The sequence below is a fragment of the Neopsephotus bourkii genome, unplaced genomic scaffold, assembly GCF_033783945.1.
Source record: "Neopsephotus bourkii isolate Nb327-2 ecotype Australia unplaced genomic scaffold, CSIRO-AGI_Nbou_v1 NB_53, whole genome shotgun sequence".
NCBI lineage: Eukaryota > Metazoa > Chordata > Aves > Psittaciformes > Psittacidae > Neopsephotus > Neopsephotus bourkii.
In genome coordinates this window covers 3,931,648-3,947,564 of record NW_026900570.1, presented here as the reverse complement: position 1 = coordinate 3,947,564, position 15,917 = coordinate 3,931,648, and the positions used below count along the sequence as shown (strand labels likewise).

The window sequence follows — 15,917 nt, the reverse complement described above, 5'->3', positions numbered from 1 at the left end:
TGCCTCAACCTTGTGGTTAGAACAATGTGCTTCCATTTATGTATTATTAAACCACAGACACGTTGAAACACTGGGTCCACCCAAAGCCCTGCAAAAAAGGTAATGAATGAGGTGGCTGCTGCATCCGGGGGAGAGGGGTGCGATTTTTACTCACCGAGGTCCCAGGCATTCTGCAGCAGTTGGTTTCTAGGGATTTGCACGGATATTTTTGCCCGTGTCCAGCCTCCAGAACTAAACCACAAGGTTTGGCATGGTTGTTTGCAAGGGAGCTCTTTACATACGCTATCCAAAGTTGTGACTTTTGTAACCACCAAAACAGTGCAATAATTCTGCTGCCTGTATTTTTGTTAATTGGTATGAGTTTTAGAAATATATAAAAGTTTTTTTTCCTCTTCTGCCTGTTGCACGTAAGATGTTTTGTATGCTTAAAAGCTGCTAATGGCATGAGATGGGCTGAAGAAAGCATCTTGCTTTGTTCTTTTAATAGTAATCCCTTCTGTGTTAGCTGTTACTGTGCTGGTTTAACCTGTGATTTTGAAACTGGGTGTCTCTGCTCCCAAGATATCTTGCTCCCTACAACTTGCCCTCTCCAACAGATACAAGGTGAGAAAACCACTGGCTGCTGGCAGCTGGGGGAAGCGCTCCTTTGCCTGAAAATGTTACTCATACAACTGAGCAAGCAGAGTATTCTAAATTCAACTCTTTGATTAAAGCATAGTAATAAAAAAACTTCTTGTCCACCTCCCTTGCTGCAGAAGTGAACATTTTCTGGAGGATGCCTATGGGGAGCAAATTCTCCCAAGAGGGAGAGATCCGAAGCAGCCGAATGAATCAGTTGGTATCAAATGCAGTTAGGAGGCATCAGAAGTGAAGAGACTATTGGACACCAGAGGGCAAACCTGCACACAGAAACACGGCTGGCAGCTCTAGCACAGGTAGATGGTGCAGCTGCAGCACATAACAATGTGCTTCCCTCCCTCCCCCCAGTTTAGGGTCATTCCTTTCCTGGCAAGCTAGCTAGAGTAAAGCTAATGTAAACAGCAAGGCCCTTAGAAAAATTGCAGTTTAATGTGTAATGGTAAGGTAACAAAAGAAACAAACTATTAACACTGTTACGAAGAAATGCATGATTTTTTAACATCCGAATGGAAAATACAAGCAAATTCTTTAGGAATGTATTCTCTTAATAAAAGACTCATACTGATATAATTCTTTATGCCTATAAAAATCTGATTATCACAAGTGATTAGGCAACTCTAATTTTAAAGCTGCAAAAAACAGTTTAAAAGAGCAATAAAACCATACTGTGATCTCTAAACCCAATAAAATTGGGCAACGTCAGATCCTCAAGTCATTTTACTACAACTTTGACTCCAACTGAAGATCTTTTCCTGACCCACAGTCAGGTAAACAATTCACAGAATTAGTGATAACTAACACTTTAAGAAAAAAAGTTGGTTTCTGCCAGAAGTGACTCACCAGTACTTGTGCCATCTAGTGGCCTGTTTCTTCAGGCAAGTACAATGATTGGTTATTAAAAGCCTTTACTTAAGGCTCATTCTTTAACAGATGGTGGTCAGTGTTATGCTATTATTTTAAATAAAAGGCTAAAACATGCAATGCAGAACACTCTTGTATGATACCCCCAGCTGGCAGTAAATTCACCCTCTTCCCCTGATAGTAACCATCAAGATGAAGCACTCATACTAAAAAGGGACATGATAAAAAAAATGAACTTTCCATTTCTTCAAAAGGCCTTGTATCACCTTCAATTCAACCTCTAACAACTGTGTAGAGCAAAGTAACTGCATAAAAAAACAGATTCTTTAGAGTAAGACAGCTTTCTTTGTTCTCAATTATTTGGGCCTGAAAGACCATGAAAGCTTTGCATCTTTGTGCAGACTCAAGTTTCTCCATGAGTTTTATTAGAAAAACAGAACTACAACCTCAATTTGGATTCTTTTGCTTGCAAAGCCTTGGTTGCTAGTTCAACTCTTTCTCTTAATAAGCTAGCTTCTTCAGCACTTTTTTTGGCCTGTACATTTTTCAGTAAGAAGTGGGTAAGGAAGAGTTTCAAGCCTTCCCGTAGCATTCCCAGTTTGGGGTTGTCAGATACCCTGTAAAGATAGAGATCAAAAAGTGAATTTAGTCTTCTACTGTTTTAGAAGTTTCTCAATTTTCTTTATCTTCTTCAGAGAACACAAGGGGAAAAAAAAATTCCAACCTATAAAAGGAGCTTTTCTGATGAGGCTTTCAAATTACCAGCAAGCCTACGCTGGTTTGGCAAACAGCCCAAACACACTCAGTGTACAATTGAACCTCAACTATAAAATGGATTATTGAAGCCTCAGACTTGCTTTATGTAAACAATTACATTACAGCAAAACCTGAGGTGAATACCATGTCTGATCTTCCTCATGTTGCAGCATAAGGGTTGAAACATCATCACCCAATTTGACGGGTTAGCCTGTACTAACACACACATGATAAGCTTCACCCCACTCACCCAGAAGAGTTTACTTGTTAAGAGATGGGTGTCTGATCTTCGGAAAAGGCACCGTATAACTCTCAACAAAACAAGCAAACTTGTTACCTTCTTCATTACTACTCACCAAGGGCTCCCTACAGATCCCTCTGCTCACCTACCTCACAAAAATGTCACAAAGGTCTTCAGCATCTGTTTTGATTAACAGCATGCTTAATACTTGTCGCAAGAAACGGACTTTGGGTTTATCTAGTTCGCTGAATTCAATTACCTAGAAGAGAGGGAGAATTGGATTAATTCAAGTATTTCAAACAGACAAATTCTCTTCTAAATGAACAGCTTTTAGCACACCACCTGGCCTCCCATATATACAGTCTTAAGTTCAGCACAGAAGAATTAGCTGAGAACACTGCCTCCAAAAACCAATCAATAAGGAAAGCAGAGAACTTTTTAAGGAATTAACCTGTCTACCAGTACCAGAATACCAGGTATAATTTTTCAACTAGATGAATCCCAGTGCTCAGTAGATTTCTTTCTGGTCTAGTAAAAATCAACATCAGCTAAAAAGCATAGCAGAAAATCCACTGACAAAGCCTATTAATGAAGGGGTGTTAGTACCAGCTCGGGATACTCTGAAGAATATAATCTTACAACTGCTCTAGATACAGAACTGTACACTTTCTGTATGTCTGGGTCACCACAGATTCCATTTTCCCCAAATTATAGTATTACTGTAACCAGTTGGGTTAATTTAGTAATTTTAGAACAAGTTTTGTCTTGGCTTATGACCTTGAAAAGCCAAAGTATCAGCTAGGTAACAAAGAAAATACATTTTCCATAGACTTAGAAAATGCAAGGAAAACACAGAAGTATTTCAAAAAGAAAATACACCAACCTTGAGAACTGAAAGTGACAATGATTTTGTCCTTAATAAATGAACCAACAGCGAAACCAAGTTGGAGATGGCAGCAGCTGACAGGTTTTCTAAGTCTTTGATTTTGTCCCAAATACTAAATTGAAATGTCACCTAGGTGTCAAAGGTAAAAAAAATTAATCCTACAATCAAGTGACTGCTTAAATAAGTAACAACATAACAAAACTTTCTGATCTTTTATTCTTTATGATCCCTCTGTGAATTAACAGAGATGCTTGACCAGACTGTTCAATTCCTCTGAAATATGTAAAACGAAGGAAAACGAACCTTCTGCTCTAGTTACTTTATTTCCTATTCAGACCTCACTGTGAGCATGCCTTACCAAATGCACAGCTAGACCAGCAAAATTATTTCTCAGAATGAAGATCTTAAAAGGCATGCATGCAATCTCAGGTATTTAATAACTGTCTTCCTAACCACAACAGCGACACTAAACCAAAGTAGGAACAGATTTTTCTTCACCTGAAACCGTCTTTGATATTCACAAAACTTGTTAGCCAAAAATGCATAAAAGGGGTTATATGTCTTCTCTTGTAAGCAGCAGTGAAGTGCAACATGAACGATTTCTCTCTCCTGCTGATCTTTCAGTCCAAGCCTAAAATTCAGCAACAGAATGAGAATCATTTAGTAAGGAAAAAAATTACACAAAGCAACAGCTACAGTCAACATTCAAGAGTAACACCTGAAAAAATAAAAAACCCTGAACACTACATTCAATTTCACTTGTGAGGAAGTTCTTACAAAAACAGTCTTAAAAAAACCCACACTATATGGACAACCTCTTAAAACTGTGGGCTACATCAATATCCTGGTATGGCAATATGAAAATGATATAGTCTTATTGATGTTAAAAGGGTTGGCTGCAAAAGCATGACTTCAACAGACAGAAGTGGAATGATACAAGTGTAATTAGCGTCTGAGGAAGGAAAGGTAGATTACTCCATATCTGTAGCTCTTCATGAAGAACAACAGAGAGGACACTGCCATCATGAAGTCTTGTGCAGCTGTAGTGCAGCAAGTGTTGTTGCATGGTGTACCAATACAAACGTTAAATAGCGGAACAAGAACTGTAGCACTCTATTGCAGTTACATCACACTTGTACCTATGGTCATGTGAGGAAAAGCAGATTTTGGATCAGTATAAGCCTTTTCAGAGAAACATGTCCAGGGCACCCTTCACTTCTGTGAAGTATCTGCTTTTACTAGGGATAATATATCAGGATGTTTTTCCCACTTATTTAGCGATATGAATCTTTTAATCTCCAGGTCAACTCCATGCTACATAATACTTGAAATTCATTATTGTTTGATATTAAGAGGATGCAGTCAGCCATTTCAAATCACCTTAACACACACACACCCCCCAAAAAGCCTGAAGAACACAGTCAACAGTCAGTATCAGTGTTGGCTGCCTCAGCATAAAGGCCAAGGACTGAACAGCCTTCCCACGTAACAGCTGACCAGTCTAAAAAGAGAGCTGAGGCACTCTGGGGCAGGGATTGGCAACTAACTCGCAAGGCACCTGTTCTGCGAATAATATGATTTAGCTTCCCAGGCTGCCAAATGCTTGGCAGCATTAAAACCAATTAAAATGAAAAATGCTTCATATTATAGTCTGAAAAATGTCAAACAAAATTATTTTCATTGCTTAAAGCTCAAGTTTTGTATGGCATTGGTGTAACTCAAGAGTATTTTCTAACTAAGTTTTACTCCACTGGAACTTGCTCTACCACCTGGAGTTTGCCGTTGCCTGATTCCAGTATCCCTCGTTTGTATACACCTCCAGACACCTGCCACTGCACTGGATCACAGCCATACACCAGATTAGTAGAGAAAATACTCTCTTTCAGCCACACTCCCATCCCCCAGCATTCAAGGTTTTACAACAGGAAAATCTCAGATGGATTTCTAGGGTGACTGCTAATGAGCAGTGAAAACTTAGAATTCTACTCCTCCAGAAGAGAACAGAACTGTAAGTGTCGTGTCTGTGATAGAATTTACTTGCTCTCCCATCAGCCAAGTTCTACCTGATTTTATTACAGAGCAACAAAAGCTCCTTTTTTAAAACAAGTTTCCAGCTACCAGACATGCACTGTAACTCATGAAGTTACACTGCAGTCACTAATTTGGCACACTCTCCATCGTAATTTCTATCAGACGTGCTTATTTAGGAAATATTAATGTTGCCAGACAGCTATAACCAAGCAAATCAGCACTTTGATGTTGAACTTTATTCTTTCTTTCACTGCTTTGCAGACCTAGCATTATTTTATCTTTTCAGATGTAACATTCCTAAACATCTAAAATTCAGGAGTCAGGATTGTCTTTCACTGCTGAGCTTCACTGTAAACCTGTAGAGATTTCATGAGCCTGATAATCTTTGATAAAGAACATGCAAACACCTCACCTATCATTCATGACTTAAAAGTATTCCCATGGACTTGTAAATCTTGATCATTTTTAAGAGTTTCCTGCTCTATATGGGATAACTGCCTCTGAAGTAGGTTATTCATCACCAGCAGAAGCCTGCCTCTAAATAGGTTAGCTAGCATCAGCTGAAGCCCGACTATCACTGCCTTTAGATCAAATATAGCAACACTCAAACCTTCTAAAAGTCATTTAAAAGTATTTTAGTAGATGCGATCACATAACTGTTATCCTGAATTACACACCACACTACAACAGGGTATATAAATCTTTTCAACTTTTTGTGAGATATAAAATTTCTCAAATTCTTCATGTCCATGAAATAGCTTTTAAAATTGCCTCTGCATCAAACTTTAGAAGCATTCATTCCACCTGCTGTGTGAGTCTGCGGTTTATGAAGGAGGTGTAGCCTTTCATTTAATGAAATGGATCAAGTCTTGCTCCCTCCTCTTAAGTCTCCAGTGACGTTCCCAACCCCCCCCTTTACATTGACACTTCTGCAATCACTTCAGGGAGCTGTTCTGGTTTCAAATTAATTGCTTTTACTGTAAGGAGGAAAAAGACAAGCAGAACTATAGTAGCCTGGACTTACAACAATTTAAATTACCATTTAATCACACCTAAACTCTGCCAGAGATATAGCAGCAGATGAATCAACAAGGGCAGTCAAAATACTTCCTGATACATTTTTTTGTCCTCTTCCTCATGAGACTGACATCCAACTCATGAATATAAATTCCCATACACTCTGGAACACATGTTCACACTGAAGTTAATTCCTTCACTAACAATTCTGTGTGCTTTCCATTATACTCTGCCAGATGTGGGCAGATTTCTGAATTCCTCTCTCTGAGCTTGCTGTATAAAAATCAGTATCAACACACACATCAGGCCATCTGCAGTCTTTCTGCCAAGCCTGTATGTATACAGATTTGTATGCTAGTTTAAATAGCACAGATGAGAGTCAAGGATCAATTTGCAAATTGAGCTACCAGGCCTTGGCAAGAAGTGCAGCAGCAGCAGCAGCTAATTTCTTTTAATTGAACAGGCCATATTAAGATATTGGAATGACTCCATCACAGTCTTAAATCCAAGCTGTGTTTTGCAGAAGTGGCATTTAATCAAATATTAGTTGACTTTATTACAAAGTCTGCTTTGGTTTGGTTATCAAATTAAAATAATTGCATGCCATCCTGGTAAGACAATTCCCTTGAATTACAAGGCTGCAAAAGAGAAGTTCAGACCTATCTCTCTCCCCTCCCAGTTACTACAGACTTACAGCACTATTCTGACAAACAGAGAGAACAACTTAGTTTACGCTTTTCCTTGATCAAATATTCTCAGAAAGAGCTGTTTGCTAAGTGGTAAGGAAACTGGTCTTAACATGGAATGTGACCCTGAAGCCAATTCAAAGCCAAGAGGGAAGTGGAGGTGCTAGAACACTATCAGGTCATGCAATTATGGACAGAGACCTGCAAGAGATCTTTTTAAGCAATTAAAAAGGTTGTAAGAAGTAAAAGGAAGTGGCAGCAGTATGGAAATCCAGCAAGAAAACCAAGAGATATTTTGAAGGGGCTTCTGGTCTGCATCTGTAAGGAAGCAAGGCTGCAACAGGCTTCCATCCACTAGACCAGGAAACACATCTTCAATGCAAAAAGATGCAGACTCCTGAATTCAAAAGATGCTGGAAATCAGAGTTATAGACATGAGTGACAATAATCGGGGCTAGTCCATTTCTTTCAACTGCCAGTCAGTTCTAACTTCCCTTCTAGTCCCTTCCCTAGTCCTTACACCATGGTTTTGGTCCTTCTCCTACCCTTTTACTCTGCATGGATAGCTAGCTATGCACTTCTCTAATTTTATTACCAATTAAATGTGCTTAAGCCCAGACCAACAATGGTATTTTTCCAACCCAGCTAATGCTATTTTTAGCTATGGGCTGTCTTCTGTGCTAGTCTGTACTTACTTGAGAAGCTTTTCAAATGCATCCAGGTAGTCTTCACTTGTCATCAAGACACAAAAAATACTTCTCCTGATATCGGTGTTCATTCTCTGCTTACGAGCAAGCTCCATTATCTTTGAACTCACCTGCAAAAAATTAAAATTAAATGCTATTTTATTTATGCTTGCTTTAAGAAACCTATTTCTGCCCAGCCTTACGTAAGACCATTAATGAAGATCTCCAGTAAGCTATGAAGCAGCAGCCCAAATGTCCCGAGCTTTTGTCTAGAGGCATAAGAATCAGCAACAGCTTTTTCAACTAGGCAAATATATTTTAATGTGTTTTAATTGTGTCAGTTACTTAAGATGTGCTTCTCTAATGTAACTCACCATGACATTCTCATTACACTACTTTTACCATCAGCTTAGATATATGCCACCCACAGACAGGCAACGCTACCTGTCAGAATTTATACTTGGAAATCCACTTTTAAATCACATCTCTTTTCCACTCCCACAAGTGATTTTTGCAATTCCATGGGATAAGAAAAAAAAAAAGAAGCTATACCACAGTATTATTTTTTTTTGTGGGCTCTGAAACAAACTTATGCACCTGTATGAAGAACATGTAAAAGACCACAAATACTTTCACTTACAACAACTGCTGCTTGGATTTACCTTTCCTATATGCAGTTTCTGCTGAGTCTTGCTATTTGTATCATTAATCATTGGTGCTCCACTCCAGGATGACCCAACTATCCACCAGCGACCAACCCGATCAGCACTGAGGAGAGATTCCAGGGAGACACGGAGCTCAGTTTCTTTTCCAGAGCCACTTTTGTGAACCTTAACAAAATACAAAACCCCCAAAAGCTATTATTTGAAGCTTTCTCTAAAAACACCCCCCAACACAAAAACCCCAAATACTTTATTTGCTTTAAATTACTTTAAAACAAATACTTTAAACAATTAACTTAGTATCTTAATCACAAAGGTCTTCACATGTTCCTTCTCCAGCCTTTAGTTTCAGTCAGCAGCCTGAAAAGAATTTATAAGTTTCCCATATTCTCTAATTCTCAAGGGAAAGAAGTTGCTTAAATCTACATTTAGAAGCTCTGTTTTTTATTAAGGAGGAAAAAAAAAAAAACAAACAAAAAATGAGAGAGAAAGAGAGAGATAATCGATTAAAAAGGAGCCATCTTCCAACCATAAAACTCGATTAAAATTCAAGACTTGGTGACATTGAAGAGTCAAGAGACTGAAGCTGACATTGAAAATCAGCTACAGGTTGTTCTGGTCATAATTTTCCTTTTCAACACTTCTGATCAAATAAAATGGCATGACAAAATGCCTTCAGTTTTGTACAATTCGAACAGCAAAGAGTTCAAACTCTTTAAACAAAATACGAATTTTCAACAAAATCCTAGAAGTGTACCAGGAGGAGTGTGAAAATTTGAGAGAAAATTCTACAGAACTAGGTTACCTGGGCTTGGTTTTGCCTGGCCTGTTATTACTGATGCACACATCCTGCACTTACACACTTCTGAAGATAGTTCTTAATCCAAAGAGACAGTTACTTTCATGCATTTTATACTAGATTGTCCTAGCCAAACTGCCCTCTCTCCAGCTTTTCAGAAGTGTTAGACTTCAAAAATAAATCTGGTGAGGTTAGAAGAGGGTGCCTGCATCCAAAATCTATGGAAAAAAAGAACTTGTCATAATGACTCATTTCTTCTCTACAATCATTAAATTTCCACAATCTCTTTTTCAAGTATAGGACTTTGAGGAAAAGTCTTTGGCTAAGTATTATGTTCTTTCCCAAACGGTTTTGCAGAAGGCTGGTTGACTGCTGAATTAACTTGGACACAGGAAGTAATACTTAATGACCTAAGAAGTGACTTTTGTTCACAAGAGTTTGAATGTTGAATGAATTAAAAAATAACTATAGCCTGTCAAGCCAATGTACAATACAAATAATTACTCCTGGTTTAAGAACAGCTATACAACGTATGCCGAGAAAGCACTCACCAGTGTTCTCTGCAATTTGCGGAGTTTTTCAACCGGTTCAGGATCATAACCAGGAATCTTACGCATGTCATTATTCCTTAGGGCCAACATAGTCTCTAGCATAAACCGAACCTATTAGGAAAAGAAATATTTCTGCGGATTATGTGCAGAAAAGTTTACTAAATAAAAGTGGAAACTGTACTTTGAAATTACTATTCTGTAACAATAAGCAGCTTGGATAGCAATATGCATCAAAAATTAGATTACATAAATAAAAATGGAGAGAAAGATGTTACTTTAACTGCTATTACATACATTGGCATTCAAGCTTCAATTCAAAGCTTAATCTGCTGAACATCATGGCCATTTTTTTTAAGTGTAAAAATTATTATCAAGTATCATCAGGAGCACAGCCTATGCATTCTGTGCATAGGCACAAACCCGTCTGAGTCTTGCCTTTTACAAGCATTTTGGTGGCTGTGTCCAAAGAACTAACAGAGAGAGACAGACAAGAATGCAAATAACTGAACGCCAACAACTGAATATTAATGGTACCTTAGAACCTTATAGAGAGTAGCAGAAAACATTTTGGTAAATTAATACATGTATCTAAGTGCTTATAAAAGTCTATTCAGAGCAGAAAATCTTTAAAACATGCACACATACCCTAGTCTGATCCTGGAGTTTCTTCTCTGCTGTGTTTGCTTTCCTCTGGGCTTCAGTGATCAGTTCCTTCAAAGCCAATGCATCATCTTTTCTTAACGAAAAGCCCACGTTTTTCAGAAGAAACAAAATCAACTCAATCTCTTTTTCAGTGAAAGCGCTAATAAGCTTTTTCAGAATATCAAAGATCAGCAGGCAATGAACCACATGGAAATTATACAGATGAGCAATCAAGGCAAGCAGGTTTTCACATTCTTTCCCCTCAGCATCACTTTTAGAGAGTTCATCAAATTTCTTCACCACAGCTTCCAAAAAGTGAGCACCAACCTGGCAGCAGTTGCATTAAGGAGGAAAAAAAACGAAGTTTAAAAAAACCCAGCCATTAACCATAAGTAGATTTTATAGACATCTGTAAAACATTAACTTCTGACACACTGCCACTATTAATTTTAAAGATATATTGTTGCTCCTCTCAGCCAGTATGGATGTTCTACATTTACATATACAAATATCTAAGTAGTGTGACAAATTCTTAAAGTATATGTTATTTAGACCTTACGTATGAAACCAGGTGCCTTTCAACATCTGTACAAGAAAAGTGAATGTTACGAACTTACAGCACACATACATCAGAATTTGTTTACATAATTTTCATGAACACATATTAGCATCTTCCCAGCTGTCAGGCCAGCATGCTGTTATTGCTAGCCATTCATCCAATAAAAGCTGCATGTCAAAACCCAGACACATCACAGAGTTCAGCATTCCAGAACAAAATCCTTAATAGAAGGGTAAAAAATAATACTGTAAACCAACCCCCAACATACCAAGTTTTCACAGTTGATGAGCATAAGCTTAAGCTGATTTTGAAGTGGGGATATGTCTTAGCCATTTGTCAGTAGTACAACTGGGAAAAGAAAATTTGGAATCTATATTTGTGAAGAGTGAATGGATGCTGAAGACTGGAATTAGAAACCATACCAAACACGGGTAGATGATGAACATGCTGCTGCTAGACAAGACTTCGCACATTATGAGGATGATAGGATAATTTTTTGCTGATTGTTCTTATGAAAAGCACAAGTCCAGGTAGCAGTACTGACCTGCATTACAAGCCTTGACCGCTTAGGTTTTCACTAATCCAGTTATCATATCGCACAAATGTATAAACACAGTTACTGGAACCCCAGCTTCTGCATTGCTCAAACTAATCTTAAATGCAGCTGTGCTATGACACTTTTGTGTAATACATATTCTGTATTTTACAGGGGAAAAATAAAGGTGCGTTACAGTAAGCACATTTTAGATTCAAAGATGCTACGTAACAGAGTTGGTAGTACAAAGACAGTCTGGGTATCATCTATGTATTTCTAATGCCTACTAGTGTATCTGTATCTAAAACCTATTATTGGGTATTCTGCAAAGTTCCAAAAAGATTCTGTTTCTCTCCTTCAAACAGCACTATATTGATGTGTTGTATCCACCTTTCAAGCAGCAAAGAGGATAGAAAAAAAAAGTTTTATGGCAAGGCTGTATGGAGAAAGCTGCTGTAATTGCATCCACCTGATACTTTATATGGCTTTAGAGACAGCATTCCGGTCACTATACGATAAGGTGAAGAACTTGCATAAATAGATCTTTTGCACTGAGATGTAGAAATAAAATGTAGGTGTAGAAAAGCTTGATGGGAACATGATGCTGAAAGAGATCTCACTCAAATGAGGTAAAATCTTCCATCAGTAGTTTCAGCAGCTTCTTAACAGTAAGCAACAGATGCACCACCTCAATCATTCATCAAGCTTAAAACCACCACCCGAAAAAAAAAAAAGCTTTTTGAAGTTTTTTTATATTATGGAGTAATTGATATATCCAGGTAATTTCACTGATACCTGCATGATTTGGCTTTAAAAAGCAGGACTTTTTCCACCGATGTAAAAGGATTTCTGTAACTGTAGCATTTTTCTTATACGGATATATATCATTCAAGAACAATAACCTCATATACCCAAGCGAACAGAAATAGTCTAAATAAAGAGGAGAAAATTTGAAGCTTAATACCTCCCGGTTTTATGGATGCAAAAAGATTTGGATGGAAAAAAAAAGAAAAAAGACATTTTTGTAACTGACCAGTGGTAACTCATAGAGGAAATTAATCAGATAAAGGAACAGACTTGATCCCTTTCACCTGTAGACACCTAGCAAATAAGCTACAAATATTGATGAAATTCAACTATTGTTTTTTTAGTAACAATCAAAAATGAAAAGGAAATTCAAACAAAATATCAAGGGAGACACTCTACAAAAATGTATTATTAAACAAAATTACTTCCAACTGCAAGAATTACCTCAATTCCTACATTATGATGAAGAACGCTGACTAAAAGGACATGCTCCATTATCAATCTTGCAGGCATGGCAACTGCAGTAACACAAGCATTCAGGAGAATATCTGTCAGAGTCTCATTCATGTCCTTTCTGCTGTTGGCCATGTAGAGCTCTTCCATTTGTCCGCTAATGGAGGCCAAATTCGGTTCACTCAACCTGTTGAGAAACAAAATCCAGTGTTAACTTTTTCTTCTCTTTACATGGTTCTACAATTTTCAATTTATTCAAGAAACTACCTCTTCGTTTTAGAGAAACTGATTTGGCTTAAGAAGAAAGATTAAAAGGTGACCGGAAAGGACCTTTTGTATTTTGCAGTGTTTATCAAACTAACGTATGCTTAATTCTGTATGGTTGGTTTGTTTGGCTTTTAATATTCACAAGTAAAAACAGATTAGCAGCAGTATTTACAAAGCATGGTTAATGTGCTTCCTGTCACACTGAACACACTTATTAAGAAGAGAGACTTTGTTCTGAGCTGTTGTTAAGTATAGCACATCAGTCTTTGGAGAAAATAAGTACAAAAATACCTCATAAGGTATATTGAATTCTAAACCACTGAACAAACTGCATACTGTAGTCTGCATTTTGCAGGTAACAGATAAAAGAAAATGCCAGGAGGTTTCTTATTTTACAATACTCTAAATTTAAAATGCATAAAAGTGTGAATGACTTCTTCTGTTCTTCAGTACTTCAAGCTATGAAGTCTTGCTCCTCCTCAGTTGCAGTGTCGGAGAAATTTAGTTTTATTTAATTACAAAATTAAAATAATGCTTTTTTGGAGGAAGTTATAATACACTATGAGGTTTTTTTTTTATAGGCATACTCTAATTGACATGTACTGAATCATACCTAACACTTGCAGGCAACTGCTGTGTGGAATTCAGCCCAATCTTAAATTTATTTTCTAGATTTTTCAACTTCTGTAATGACCAACTCTGAAAAATTTATACCAACAAAGATAATTATTATTAAGGATAACAGACATGACTGCCAACTTAAAATCAGTTTGTGAAAAGTCACATTCTTGCCACTTTTCTTTGAATGATGAGCACTGTCACACTGAACCAGAAAGACTAATGACTTTGCTTGTTACATTACCTATTAATAAGACCATTCACTATTTTCTTCAGTCTTCCCAATTCTTCTCTTTTCTTGTCATCTAGTGTCTCCTGAGCTCTCCTTACTTGAGGGGGAACATACTTCATAGCACTGTGATTATGACTCTTAATAGGAAAACAGTAAGATACCAAATGAAATCTTAAATATTTTAACACAAATATACATTTCTGTTTAAGATTAATATGCACAACTTTAGGTAAGTATATATTTTACCATCTAATAACTAATGCCAAAGTAACAATTCATACTGAAAGAAGCATACAACAGGTTAACCTTTATGACCAAAGCAGCAAAACTCCTCTTCCCCTTACATGATCTTTTTTAAGTTATGTCATCTTTCATCTCGGTTTTAATCAGATCTAACCAGCTGCAGATGTACCAACAGTTTAAGTTAGTGGCACAGTGGCTAAATGACCCATTTCACCTCTTCTTCAGCTATGCTACAAGACCTCAGACCACAGGCAGAACCTCTGGCATCATCCAGAAGTAACGCTCTAGTTTGCAAGACACTAATTTGAACATAAGCTCTGTTTACTCTTAACAGAAGCACATGGATCTTAAAGATCTTTGACAACCTATTTGATTCTGTTATAGTCATGTTCTTTAAAGCTGGGGTAAGTCCTTTTATTTGCTTGCCTTGTATATACAGGCAAGCCCACACACCTTGTGCGTTAGAGTGTTAGCTGCCAGCACCCTGACCTCAGCACCTCACCACTGTACCTAGGCCTTGACAAGCCTCTTAAGACAACGCTGTTGCTGGGCCCGGCACCGGTTGCACCACGATAACACTGTTCATGACCTGACTAGACGACAAACATCCGTGCTTTACCGCGGTGATGCAAACCGCTCTGTGCTGATGTTGTGACATGTACCTTGAGAAGCAGTTTGCCTTATCTAAAGTGAAAACCTTACCTCCTCCTCGCCTGGGGGCTCGCTGGCCTCTGGCACCCCGTCGTCCTCGGTGGATGACGAAGAGCTTTCTAGCTCGCCCTGTCCTTCCACATCCTCCCACTCGGAGAGGTCGGAGGCATTCTCCGGATCCCCCTCATCCTCCTCCGGTTGCTCTTCGTCCTCCCCGCCCGGCCCCGGCTGTCTCTCCTGCGGCCCCGGCGGTTCCTCCTCGTCGTCGCTGCTCTCGCACAGCTTGCTGAGGCCGGCCCGGGAGCCCAGGGCGCCCAGCACGTAGCCCAGCCCGTCCCGCATCAAGCTCTGAGGCACCTTCTCCGCCGCTGCCCCCTCCTGCTTCTTGCGGCGCTTGCCAAGCCCTAGCAGCCGCTCCAGGCGCCGGATCTCCTTGTCTTCTTCCTCGTTGGCCTCCAACAGGGCCCGCTTCCGCGCCGAGGTGGTTGCGGCGGCCGGGACCTTGCGGGGTGTCGGTGCTGGCACCGCCGCCTGCGCCGCCTCTTGCTGCCGCGGCGGCCCCGGCCGCTGCTTTCCGACAGCGGCGGCGGGTGAGGCCGGTGCTCTGGGACGGGCAGCAGGAACCGGCTTGGAAGGAGCTGGCTTTAAAGGAGCCGCCTTGGAAAGAGCCGGCTTGGCCGGGGCGACGGGAATCTCCACCGGTTCTCCGCGTTGGAGGCGGCGGCGGCGGCTCCGCTTGAGCTTGCGCTTCTCCTTCCTTGCTTCCCGGCGGCTCCTACGGTTCTGCCTCTCAGAGTCCTTCACCACGGGCAAAGGCGGTTGGTCGCCGGCTTTCTGCACAAAGTCTTGCACCGCCTGCCGCAGCCTGTCCAGCTTCCCACCACGGCGAGAGCGGGCAGCCACTAACCGCTTCATCTTACCCCCAGCCACGCCGCGCTTGGGCGCCGCCATCTTGAGGAAGAGGCGACTTCCCTCTTCCGCCTCGCGGCAGCCATTTCAAGAAACAGCGCCCCCTGCTGAGCTTTGGCCCTCTTAGGAGGTCCCGGCTTTGAGGAGGTGGTTGGTGGTGGCTAAAGCTCGCTTGAAACCCGTACC

The 15,917-nt window shown here is 39.6% G+C and overlaps 1 protein-coding gene across 1 annotated transcript; it reads right to left on the bottom strand.

The window, feature by feature from the left end:
- Positions 1–1,906: 1,906 nt before the first annotated feature.
- Positions 1,907–15,790, bottom strand: NOM1 (nucleolar protein with MIF4G domain 1). Its single transcript, XM_061349477.1, has 11 exons — positions 14,874–15,790; positions 13,941–14,065; positions 12,803–12,998; positions 10,461–10,784; positions 9,816–9,926; positions 8,466–8,633; positions 7,813–7,934; positions 3,882–4,014; positions 3,381–3,512; positions 2,647–2,756; positions 1,907–2,117 (listed from the first exon to the last, which is right to left on the bottom strand). The coding sequence occupies exons 1-11, from the start codon at positions 15,771–15,773 to the stop codon at positions 1,940–1,942; spliced, it is 2,499 nt and encodes an 832-aa protein (XP_061205461.1). The 5' UTR covers positions 15,774–15,790; the 3' UTR covers positions 1,907–1,939.
- Positions 15,791–15,917: the final 127 nt, after the last annotated feature.